This window comes from Sciurus vulgaris, assembly GCF_902686455.1.
Source record: "Sciurus vulgaris genome assembly, chromosome: 4".
NCBI lineage: Eukaryota > Metazoa > Chordata > Mammalia > Rodentia > Sciuridae > Sciurus > Sciurus vulgaris.
Window position 1 is genome coordinate 105,243,111 of NC_136464.1, and position 13,657 is coordinate 105,256,767.

General features: G+C 34.0%; 1 protein-coding gene across 1 annotated transcript in view; it reads left to right on the top strand.

The window, feature by feature from the left end:
• LOC306658963 (uncharacterized protein) overlaps positions 1-13,657 on the top strand; it is a gene marked incomplete at its 5' end in the record, with an annotated part of 142,810 nt that overhangs the window by 8,810 nt on the left and 120,343 nt on the right. The window contains 2 exons of the mRNA XM_079136235.1: positions 7,548-7,605; positions 7,701-7,849. Coding sequence (XP_078992361.1) covers positions 7,548-7,605; positions 7,701-7,849 — 207 coding nt within the window. The remainder of the gene's footprint in view (positions 1-7,547; positions 7,606-7,700; positions 7,850-13,657) is intronic.

The window sequence follows — 13,657 nt, forward strand, 5'->3', positions numbered from 1 at the left end:
GTCAGAATGTATCACCACAATCCGTTTACAATTATTAGGTATGGAATCTTACAAGTATATGCTTAAACATTTTAGATACTACTTAATAAATAAATTTCCTTACTTCCCTTCTTAAGACTTGGAACAATTATTTTATGTTATCACTAACGAAATATAGAATGAAAAGGATGAAGTTGGTCAAATATATCCCTGTGGCATATATGTATACGTATATAATATAGTTTCAAGAATGTCACTCCCTAAATATAGCAATAACATTCCCTCCTGTTTCTGTGCATTCCTGCACCTCACCACTAATGTTCTTTCTTCGGCTTTCTTTTTTCTTCCTTTTTAAAAAATTTTTTAAACAATATTTTTTCATTTCTAAAGACTGAATTTTGATTCATTGTACCACAATGTGTACAACTTTTCCTTTCTATGGTTTTGCATGATGTAGATTCATACCATTTGTGCAATCATACTTGTACTGGGTAATGATGTCTTCCTTATTCCACCATCATTCATACCCTGCTCCCTCCCACCTCTCATTTCCCTCTATATAATCTAAAGTTCCTCCATTATTCTTTCATCCCCTAACCCACATTATGTATCATCATCCACTTATCAGGGAAAACATTCAGCCTTTTGTTTTTTGAGATTGGCTTATTTCACTTAGCATGATATTCTCCAATTCCATCCATTTATCTGCAAATGCCATAGTATTGTTATTCTTTATTTCTGAATAATATTCCATTGTGTACATAAACCACAGTTTCTTTATCCATTCATCTGTTGAAGGGCTTCTAGATTGGTTCCACAATCTAGCTACTTTGAATTGAGCTGCTATCAATGTGGCTGCATTACTCTACTATGCTAATTTTAAGTTCTTTGGGTATGAAAGGAGGGGTGGGATAAGTGGGTCAAAAGGTGGGTCCATTCCAAATTTTTTGAAGAATCTCCACACTGCTTTCCAGAGTGGATGCACCAATTTGCAACTCCACCAACAATGTAAAAGTGTGCCTTCTTCCCCACATCCATGCCAAAATCTGTTGTTTTTGTGTTCTTGATAATAGCCATTCTAATTGGAGCAAGATTCCCAAAGCAAAAGAAATCAGAGCAAGGATCAATAAATGGGATGGATTCAAAGTAAAAAGTTTTTTCTCAGTAAAGATAGAACCACTAAGGTGAAAAGAGAGCCTGCAGCATGGAAGAAAATCTTTTCTACATGCGTTTCAGATACAGCACTGATCTCCAAAATTTATGAAGAAATCACAAAACTTTAAACAAAAATACAAAGAACCTTATCAATAAATAGGACAAGGAACTGGACAGACACTTTACAGAAGAAGATGTACAGAAAATTAATAAATATATGAAAAAGTGTTCAACATCTCTAGTAATTAGAGAAATGCAAATTAAACAACCCCTTTCTACTTTCATAATGAGCATTTCCCCATATGACGTGTTTCCTTCTGAGTCTTCCTTATTTTGTTTTACATGCTGCTGTCCAGTTTCATCCATTGTCCTATGCTTGACACAATTGCTATGGCTGAATAATAATCTTTTGTGTATATGCTTGCAATAGTTTTCAGGAAACAGTGGTATAGCTGGGCCACATGATATTTCTATTTTTTTATGAGTAATCTAGATCCTGATTCCCATATTGAATGTAATAATATGCATCCTCAACAATGTTGAAAAAATTACTATTCCCCACTATCCTCAGCAGTTTATATTTTGTGTAATGTTGAAAATTTCCTTTCTGAATAGGGTAAGATGGACTCTGAATGGACTTTTGATTTGCATGTCCCTGATGACTAAAAACAGTGATTATTATTTCATATAAGAGTTAACCAATATGTATTTTCCTTTGTGAACTGTCTGCTTATTTGCCTTTCCTTAAATGGGTTTTTTGTTTTTCCAGTGCTGTTTTATCTTTAGTAAGTTTATATGTTTATTATTGTAATCATCTGTCACAGAGTAACTGGTAAGAAACATCTCCTGTGTTATACACTTTCTCCTTGTTCAATTGTTTCCTTGGCTCTTAAGAAGATTTTATTTTCCTGCATCCCACCTTGCTATTATTTCCTCAGCTATCATATTCCTCTTCATAATGTCTTAGTCTGTGCTTGTATGTTGAGGTTCTTCCCTTACATTTTCTGCAAGGTTTTGTAACGTTTCTATTCTTTTATCTACGTTTTCTGTCCCTTTCATGATATCTTGTACTTGGGGAACAATAGAGGTCTAGTTTCGTTCTTCTGCATTTGGATATCCAGTTGACCCATTGCCATTTGTTTATGTATATTCTTTATTGCTGCTATTCTGATTGAAGAGAGAGGATTTCTCTGAGTATTTTTGACTTGCATTTAATGTGAGTGTTAGAGATTTTGAACATTTTTTAATAAGTATTGAATGTGTTTCTTTTTTGAGAAATGCTGTATACTAATAATCAGGTTAATTATATTCATGATATTAAGCATTTTCAGTTTTTCATGTATTCTTTTTTCAAAAATGTTTTAGTTGTAGGTGGACACCTTTATTTTTATTTATTTTATGTGGTACTGAGGATCAAACCGTGTACCTCACATGTGCTAGGTGAATGCTCTACCTCTGAGCCATAACCCCAGCCTCTCTATATTCTTGTTATTAATGCCCTCTTGATAGGAATAGTGGACATAGATTTTTTTCTTATTCTGTAGATTCTCTCTTTATGCTCTTTATTATTTCCTTTGCTGCCAGCACCTAAAAAAATGAAAAAGCTGTCTTTTCTTGGTGACATATTTTTGACACTTGTATCCAAGAATCTGTTCAATGCAGCCAAGTGGATTTGTCTCTGTATCTTCAGTAAATTCTAGTTTGTGTTTCTCTTTCAGTGCCAGCATCATGCTGTTTTCCTGACTAATGCTCAGTTCTGTGCTTTGAAATTGGGCATTGTGATGCCATCTGCATTACTCTTGTGTCTCTGTTTTCCTTTCTCTATATTTGTTCTGTTTTTCAACTGTGAATTCAGAATAAATTTTTCCAGTTCCTTGAGGACATCCTTGAGTTTTTATTGGGATTGTATAAAATCTGTGAACTACTGTCTGGCATATGGATATTTTCCCAATATTGTTTGCCGTTTCATGAATATAAGAGGTCTTTCTCTTAGTGTCTTCTTCAATTTTGTTTTCCCCATTCTGCAATTTTTCTTGAATAGTTATTTTATCTTCTTGGTTTTTTTATTCCTATTTTTTTTTTTGCCTCTTCTAAGTGGAGTTGTTATCCTGATTTCATTCTCCTTGTGTGTATTTAAAATTTTTTAGTTGTAAGTGGACACAATACCTTTATTTTATTCATTTATTTTTACGTGGTGCTGAGGATTGAACCTAGTGCCTCACACTTCCAGGCAAGTTCTCTACCAGTAAGCCAAAACTCTAGCCCTCAGTGGGATTGCTTTTGTTGTATAGAAATATTATTTTTGTTAATTCTTTTATTTTAATTAAAAATCATAAATTTACATAGGGCAATGTTGTTTGATTCATTCTGTTATTTTTTCCCTTCCCCCCCACCCCTCCCACCCCTCATTTCCCTCTATACAGTCCTTCCTTCCTCCATTATATTTCTATGTATGTTGATTTTGTTTTAAGCTAGTTTGGCAAGCTTCTGAGAGATTTTAGGATCTTCTAAAAGAGGATCAGGTAGTCTGTAAATAGGGATAATTTGAGTTCCTGCTTTTTATTTCCTTCCCTTGTCTAATTGCTCTGACCAATACTTCCAGTGCTATTTTATGTGGAAGTGGTAAGCATGCACAACTTTTACTTTTTTCTGATTTTAGAGGGAATGCTTTCAATTTTTTACCATTCAGTATACCATTGGCTTTGGGTTTGGCATACATAGCCTTTGTAATACTATAGCAAGTTCCTGCTGTCCCTAGTTTCTTAAGACTTTTCTTATGAAGGGCTGTTGAATTTTGTCAAAGGCTTTTTCTACATCTATTGCGATTATCATGAGATTTTTGTCCTTGATTCTCTGTGTGGTGTACTACATTTATTGAGTTGCATGTGTTGAACCATCCTTGCATTTTTGGAATTAAACCAATATTATGATATTATATGATCATTTTTATGTGTTGTTGAAATTGTTTTCAAGCATTTCATGTGAACTTTCCAAAATACCTTCCTCAACATATTATTAAATAGTGTTCTTCCCTTGTTAAGTGTTTATGCAGTTTTCCTATAAGGATGATATTGCAGTAATAGAATGTGTTTCTCAGTTTCCTCCTTTTTCTATTCCATGTAATTTTGAGAAGCATCAGTGTTAGTTATCATTTGATGGTCTGGCAAATTTCAGCCATGAATGTGTTTGGTCCTGGACTTTTGTTTTAGGAAGGCTTTTTATTACTGCTTCAATATAATGGCATGCTATTGTTCTGTTTAGATTTCCTATATCCTCTTGATTCAATTTTTGTATCATATATGTCCAGAAATTTATTTCTCCAACATTTTATGACTATTATAATGTAAGTCATCCTAATAGGCTTCTGGATTTCCCATTTATTGACATTTAATTTTCCAAAATAGTCCCTAGTGGTCCTCTGAATTTCAGAAAAATGTCTCTTATAAGATTCACTTTTTCATCTACAACATTATTCATTTGTATCTTCTCCCTCTTGTCTTTGGTTAGTTTGGTTCAGGATTTATTAATCTTGTTTATCTTTTCAAGGAAACTCTTTATTTCATTTATCATTGGTATTGTTCATTCATTTTCCATTTCATTAATTTTGGTACTAATACTTAGCATTTCTTTCTTTCTACTGGATTTGGTGTTGGATTGTTCTTGTTTCCCTAAAACCTTGATATTCATCTATAGTTAATTTAGTAGAGATTCCTCTGATTTTTAAGATATGTAGCCATATTTATAAATTTCCTTGTTAACATTTCTTTCATTGTATCCTGTAGATTGTGATATGTATTTCCCATTTCAGTTAATTTTAAGGGTCTTTTAATATTTCCCCTGATTTCTTTGATGACCCATTCTTCATGAAAAAGTGTACTGCTCATTCTCTAAGTGATTGTACTGTTTCTGTCATTTTTCTTGGTATGCTTTTGAAATGTTGTTTTATTTTGATATGATAAAATATGCAAGGAATTATTTTGATTGCTTTATATTTACTAAGAATAGCCTCTCTGGTGTAATAGATGCTCTGTTTCAGAGAAAATTCTATGAAAAGAATGATTATTCTGTTGTCTGAAGAAATATTCCATGACATATCTGAAGTCTTTTTGATTAAAAGTACAGTCGAACTCTGTAGTAACTGTTGAGTTTTTGTCAGGATAACGTAGCTATTGGTGAGAGTGGCATATTGAATTGACCCACGCTTGTTTAACGGGGCCTGTCTCTCCCTTTATTTTGTGTAGTTTTTGTTTCTAGAAAGTGGGCACTGATGTTCAGGGCATTAAACTTTACAGTCATTAAAACTTCTTCTTGGATTATTCCTTTTACTGGTAGGTGTGATCTTCTTTGTCATCTCTGGCTAATGGTGGTTGGAAATCTGCTTTGTCAAATATGAGAAGAGCTATTGTTTCTTGGTTTTGGCTTTCATTTGCATGAAGTGATGCAAATGAAAAATGGAAATACCATTTTCCATCATGTCATTCTGTGAGTCTCTCTGCAGGTGTTGTGTGTTTCCTGCAGACAAGATATAGTTGGCTCTTGATTTTTTCATCCAGTAGTCCACTTAATGCCTTTAGAAGAATCAAGCCCATTTACATTCAGTATGAATGGTAGATATGTATTTCTTCGTGTCATTTTGGTTTACTTTCAGTTTGGATTCACTCATAATTCACACTTGCTTACCTGCCCTGGTGGGATTTATTCTCTCACATGCTCTGTTGTCTTGATTTTTTGTCTTCTTTTTACGTAGGTTTTTTTTTTTTTTTTTTTTTTTTTTTGAGAACCTTCTTCAGTGCTGCCTTAGTGCCCATGAATTGTTTTAGTTTACTCTTATGCAATTGATTTATGGGTGTTAATTTTGTATGCTGCTTCATTGCTGAATTTTTTCGTGACTTTCAAAGTGTTTCTGGTCCAGTTTTTTTCAGTGTTGTAAGTATAGAATCATGTCATCATCAAACAGAGCTAGTTGTAGCTCTTCTTTTCCTGTATATATCCCTGTTCTTTCTTTCTTCTAATAACTCTGACTAGATTAACTTGAACTATGTTGAACACAAGTGGTGACAGTGAGTACCCCTGTCTTGTTCCAGGTTTTAGAAGGAATACTTTGTTTTTCTCCATGTAGAATGATGTTGGCCTTGGGCTTAATGTAAACGGCTTTTACAATGTTGAAGTATGTTCCTGCTAGTCCTAATTTTTCTTGTGTTTTGAAACTTTACTTTTTTTCAAATGCCCTTGCTTCATCTATTGAGATAATCATGTGATTCTTGTCTTTATGTGTATTGATGTGGTGAATTACATCTATTGATTTCCTTATGTTGAAACAACCTTTCACCCCTGGAATGAAACCCAACTGCTCATGGTGTACTATACTTTTTAAAATGCTTTGGTATCAATTTGCCAGTATTTTATTCAGAACTTTTGCATTTATGTTCTCAGGATTATGGGCTTGAAGTTTTCTTTCCTTGATGTGTCTTTGTTTAGTTTTGGAATTATGATGATACTAGGGTCATGGAATGAATTTGGAAGAGTTCCCTCCTTTTCTTTTTCACAGAATAGTTTGAGGAAGATTGAGGTTAGTTCTTCTTTGAAAGTCTTATTGAACACAACTAAGATTCCATTGGGTGGGGCTTTTCTTTTTGGAAGACTTTTGATAGATTCTTTAATTTGTTTCCTTGAAATTGATGTGTTATAATTCTGTGTTCTCCTAGCTAAATTTATGTAAATATTCTTTTACTAGAAATTTGTCAGTATCTTCAAGATTATATATTTTATTGGAGTATAAGTGAGTTTTGTCCTTCACTCTGATCAATTTGGCTAATGGTTTATCAACTATATAATTCATTTAGCAAAACAATATTTTCTGTCATTAACTTTTTTTGAAAATTTATTTTTATTTCATTGAGTTTTGATGATTTTAATGATTTCAAGTCTTGTTCTGCTTTTAGTGTTGATTTGTTCTTCTCTTTCCAGGGCCTTGAGATGTAATGTTAGGTTATTTATTTGTTGGCTTGCTATTCTATTAATGAATGAAGTGAGTGCTATGCACTTTCCTCTCAGAACCACCTTCAGAGAGTCTCAGATATTTGGATATGTTTTTCCACTATTTTCATTTACATTTAAACATTTTAAACTTTCATCCCTGATTTTCTGCTCTCCATTGGTCATCCAGTAGTGTATTTTATAATCTAGAGTTGTTAGAGTAGTTTCTATGTTTTGTTATGTTGTTGATTTCTAAACCATTCCATCATAATCTGATGCAGTGCAAGGTATTATCTCTAATTTTTTGTATGTACTAAGTATTACATTGTAGACTAAGACATGGTCTTTTTGAAAAAACGATCTGGGAGCTGCTCACAAGAAAGTGTATTTCATGGTTGCTCATTACACTTTTCATGTTTTTTTTTTTTCTTTCCTAGTTTGTCCGTGAAGGAAAAGGAGAAGTGTGTGAAAAATTGCAGCAATCCAGGAATGATGGTAATCTCTTTGAAGACTCCCCCTTTGTGCTGTTTATTACCTTGAAATAATAGAGAGTCTCATCTACTTTTTATTTTACTTTATTACCATAAAAGTAAAATGCGACCCTGTAAACCCAAAACGTGGAACCTTGCTTGACAATATTGCTGAGAGTGAAAGAGAACATATGGTTTCAACTGGTAGTAAAAGCCATGTCAAGAAAAAGAGCTTGTGTGATGCTCCCCTGTCATCACCTCTCCCAAAGGTAAGGTGTCTTTTAATACATGTTTTCCATCCCTTTTTAAAATTTATTGTCTCCCATATCCTCATAATGATGGCAGTGATCCTAAACAGAAATATGAGGCCCCTACTAGATCACAATAGAAAATAAGTGCAGCACCAAGAGAGACATAAGTAGAGGATGGAGATTTGTATAAGTTGGTGGGAGTAAATAATTTTTGGGTATCCTTATGGTTGTCTTCTTCTTGTGGAGAAATAGAGATCTACTTCCATTCTTCTACATATGACATCCACTTTCCCGAGACTTTTGCTTTTGCTCCTACATTGCATTAAACATGTACATGATAGTGAGGTTCATACTGATATAATCATAAATGTATGTTTTTTACACCATTTCAGACCCTGGTTCCTCCCATTCCTTTCCTTCACCTCTCACCCCTCACCTTCTTCTACTGTACTGATCTATTTTCAACTCATTTATTTATTTTTAATTCATAGCTATACATAAAAGGTGGATTTCCTATTATGGATTTCCATGCATGAAGAGTAATACTGTCAAATTCCTTCAAATTGCCTCCCCTGCCTGAACCCTTCTCCCTCCCCATGAAACTCTTTCCATTTTATTAATCTCCCATTGAATTTAATCATATCCATCCCTACTTGTTCCTCTTTGTTTGCTTTAGATTCCACCTATGTAAGAAAACATTTGAAATCTGTTTTTTCATATGACTTATTTTATTTTGTAAGATATTCTCCAGTTCTATGCATTCATTGGCAAATGGCATTATTTCATTTCTTAAGACAGAGTTACACTTCTTTCTGTTTGTATACCACATTTTATAATCCATTGAATATATCTTGGCTACTCTGGTTTGTGGTGCTATAGATATTGATGTAATTGTATCCCTGTTGGTCTGCTGAGTTTACAACTTGTGGATATGTACCCGATATAGGAATTGCTAGATCACTTGATGGTTCCATTCCTGGTTTTTGAGGAATTTCCATATGAATTGCCAGAGTGGTTGCACTAATTTGTGTTCCCAGCAACAATGTGTGAGTGTATCTTCCCCCCACATCCTCTCCAACATTTATTGTGAATATTCTTGGGGATTTCCTTTCTTTCTGTGAAGAGAAGAAAGCTCTGCAGTTTTCACTTGACTACTAGATACTTTGAACATTTTCTTCGTGTACATTTGACCATGTGTGTTTCTTCTCTTGAGGTATGTCTGTCAAGTTCTTATTAATTGGATTAATTGTATTTGATGCTAAGTGTTTTGAGTTCTATATACATTCTTGTTTTTAATGCCCTCTCAGAGGAGTAGTGGACAAATATTTCCTCCTATGTTGTGGATTCTCTATTCATGCTCGTTATCACTTCCTTTGCTGCCAGCACTGATCAAAATAAGAAGTTGACTTTTCCCATGCATATGTTTTTGGCACTTGTGTGCAAATATCATGACTGCCAGGTGGATTCTTCTCTGTAACTTCCATCAATTCTGTTTTGTGTTTCTGGTTTAGTGCCATTATCATGCTGTTTTCCTGAGGATTGCTGTGTCTCATGCTTTGAAATTGAGTATTGTGATGCCTTCTGCTTTGCTCTTATGTCTCAGGTTTCCTTTGTGTATTTTTGGTCTGTTTTTCATCCATATGGATTTCAGAATAATTTTTCCAGTTGTGTGAATACTTCGATGGAGGTTTGATAGGGATTGCATAAAATCTGTGAACTACGTTTTGTACATGGATATTGTCCCCATATTAAGGTTGCCTTTTCATTAATATATGAGGAGACTCTACCTTTTTCAATTTTTTTCATCATTCTGCAATTTTTCGTGAATATATGTATCACCTACTTGGATTTCTTTCTTCATATTTTTTTTTGTGCCTCTATTGTGATTGGCAGTTATCCTGATTTTATTATCAGTGGAATTGTATTGTTTTATGTTGTTTACTTGTAAATGTATCGAGTACCTTTATTTTTCTTATTTATGTTTATATGGTACTGAGAATTGAACCTGGTGCCTCACACATGCCAGGCTAGTGCTCTATCACTGAGCCCAAATCCAGCCCTCAGTGGTATTGCTTTTGTTGCATAGAAATATTATTGATACTTGTTGATTTTGTTTTCTGCTACTTTGCCAAATTTGTTGATCATATCTTAAAATTTTTCTGTTAGAGCCTGTAAGATCTTCCTTCAGTGTCAAATAATGAGTAAATAGGGATAATTTGACTTCTTACCTTGTATATCCTTCCCTTGTCTAATTGCTCTGACTAACATTTCAGGCACTATTTTGTATAGGAGAGATGAGCATGCACATCTTTTACTTGTTTCTGATTTTAGAGGAAATGCTGTAGACTTTTCACCATTAAATGTGCCCCTGGCTTTGGGTTTGGCATACATAGCCTTTGTATTACTATAACACATTCCTGCTGTTTCTAGCTTCTTAAGACTTTTCTTATGAAGGAACTTTGAATTTTGTGAAATACTTTTTATACATCGATTGTGATGATCATGCGGTTTTTGTTTGTGATTCCTCTGTGTGATGTACTACATCTATTAGTTTGTGTGTGTTGACTTGTCTTTGAATTTTTGGAATTAAACCAATGTTATGATGGTGTATGATCATTTAAATGCTATGTTGAAATTGTTTTCAAGTATTGCATGAGCACATTTGAAAATATCTTTCTTAAGAATAATAAATCAGATTCTTTCCTTGTTTTTTTTTTTTTTTTGGCAGTAGTTTATAAGAGTGACCTTGCCTTCATATAATGCCATTTTTGTCAGTTTTTCCCTGTTTTCTAATCGCCATCTGATTTTTTGAGAGGCATCATTATTAGCTCTCTTTTGAAAGTCTGGCAAAATGTAGGCATGAATGTGTGTGGTGCTGGGCTGTTGTTTGTAGGAAGCTTTTCATTCCTCTTTCAGTGCAATGGCATGCTTTTGCTCTCTTTAAATTTCCTCTTTCCTCCTGATTCAATTTTTGTAGATCCTATGTGTTCAGAAAATTTTCAATTTTCTTTCCATTTGCTAGTTTTTATGATGTAATTTATCCCAACAGGCCTCTGGATTTCCCATTTATTGGCATTTAACTCTTCAAAATAGTCCCTGGTGGTCTGGTGGATTTCAGAATGGTGCTATTATAAGATCCACCTTTTTTTTTTTTGTCTGTAACTTTATTCATTTGTATGTTTTCTCTCTTTTCCTTGTTTAGTTTGGTTCAAGGATTCTTAATCTTATTTATCTTTTCAAAGACCCAATTCCTTGTTTCATTTATCGTTGCGATTATTCATTGTTTTCCTAATTCATAAATTTTGGCAGTAGTATTTATCCTTTCTTTCATTCTACTGGCTTTGGCATTGGATTTTTCTTGTTTCCCTAAGTCCTTGAATTTCATCTATGCTTGATTTATTTGAGTTTCCTCTGATTTATAAGTTTTGTAACCATATTTATAAATTTCCTTCTTAGTGCTGCTTACATTGTATCCCTTAGATTCTGGGATTTGTTTCTCTTTTCAGTTGATTTGAAGGGGCTTTTAATGCTTCCCCCAATTTCTTTAATGACACATTCTTCATGCAAACGTTCATTTCTCACTGTCTAAGGGATTGTACTTTTTCGGTCCTTTTCTTGGTGTGAGTTAGAAATGTTCTTTATTGTCATCTGATCATATGCAAGGAATTACTTTCATTACTTTTGTGTATTTGCTAAGAATAGCTTTTATGACCTATTTAGGGTCTGCTTTAGAGAAAATTCTATGTAAATAATGATTATTCTACCGTTTTCTGAGGAAGTATTGCATAGACATCTGTACAGTCCTTTTGATCAAATGTATAGTTGAACTCCACAGAGACTGTTGAATTTTTTTCTGGATGCCCTAGGTATTGTTGAGAGTGGTGTATTGAAGTCACTCATACTTATGGTACATGGCCTATCTGTCCATTTACTTTCAGTAGTTTCTGTTTCATGAAATGTGGGGCACTGATGTTCAAGGTGTAAATGTTTACAGTGATTAAACATTCTTTTTGGCCTATTCCTTTTACCATTAGGTAGTGATCTTCTTTGTCATCTCTGGCTAATTGTGGCTTGAAGTCTACTTTGATAAACATGAGAATACCTACCACTCCTTGCTTTTTGCTTTCATTTATATGAAAAGGAAATACTATTTTCCATCCCTTCATTCTGTGAGTCTCTTTGCCTGTGATGTTTATTTCCTGCAGACAAGATACATTTGGCTCTTGATTTTTTTCACTCACTATTTCACTTAATGACTTTAACTGAAGAATCAAGAACATTTACATTTAGTGTGAAGGGTAGACAGGGATGTATTTTCTCATGTCCTTTTGCTTTATTTTTAAATTTAGAGTCACTACTTACTGACATTTACTTATCTACTTTTGTGATATTTATTTTTCACATGCGGGTCTAATTTTCATCTTCTTTTAATGTAAGAACCTTCTGCAGTGTGCCCCTTATTGTCCATGTTTTGTTTCAGTTTACTCTTATAAAATTGACTTACGGTGTTAATTTTGTATACCTCTACACTACTAAATTTTTCAGGAGTTTTTGAAGTTTTGGTACATTGCTTTTGGATCTTTCAGGTATACAATTATGTCCTCATCTAACACACCTAGTTTTAGGTCTTCTTTCCTGTATGTTTCACTTTACTTACTCTCTTTTGTCTAATAGTTCTGGCTAGGGTGACATGGACTCTTGAACGGAAGTGGTTAAAGGGCATCCCTATCTTGTTCCAGTTTTTAGAAGGCATGCATGCTTTCATTTTTTCTCCATTTAGAATGGTGTTGGTATTAAGTTTTTGAGTTGTTTATATGTCCTAGAGATTCAGGCTTCATCTGAGGTGCACGTGGTAAAGATTTTCTCTCCATCTGTAGTCTCTTTCTTCTCATTATTTATTGTTTCTTTTGCTGAGGAGAAGCTTTATAGTTTGAACATGTCCTGTTTATTGATTCATGATTTAACTTCTTATACATTTAGGAGTCTTGTTAAGGAAGTCAGATCCTAGGCCAACATGTTGAAGATTGGGCCTCCTTTTCCTCTAGAAGTCACAGGGTCTCTGTTCTAGTGTTTAAGACTTTGATCGACCTTGAGTTGAGTTTCATGAAGGGTGAGAGATAAAGGTTTAATTTCATTTTGTTACACATGGCTTTCAAATTTTTCCCAGCACCATTTGTTGAAGAGGCTATCTTTCCTCCAATGAATGTTTTTGGCACCTTTGTCTAGTACGGGATAATTTTATTTATGTGAGTTTGTCTCTGTGTCTTGTATTCTGTATCATTAGTCTATGGGCCTGTTTGGTGCCCATACCATTCTGTATTTTGTGTTTTTTTTCCTTCACTATAGGTATAGTATATTTTTAGTTCCAGAATTGTGCCTCTAGCTTCACTTTCAAATAGTGATTATCAAGACATAAAGAATGATAAAATTATGGCATTTGCAAGGAAATGGATGAAATTGGAGAATATCATGCTAAGTGAGATAAGCCAATCTCAAAAAACCAAAGGACGAATGATCTCGTTGATAAGTGGATGATGACACATAATAGGGGGTGGGAGGGGTTAGTATTAGGGTTAGAGTTTAGGGTTAGGGAGGGGGGCAAGAATGGAGGAAGGAAGGACTGTATAGAGGGAAAAGAGGGGTGGGGGGAAGGGAAGAAATAACAGAGTGAATCAAACAGCATTACCCTATGTAAATTTATGATTACACAAATGGTATGCCTTTACGCCATGTACAAACAGAGAAACAACATGTATCCCATTTGTTTACACTAAAAAAAAAAAGAATACAAGCAACAATAAATGTTGATGAGGATGTGGGAAACTT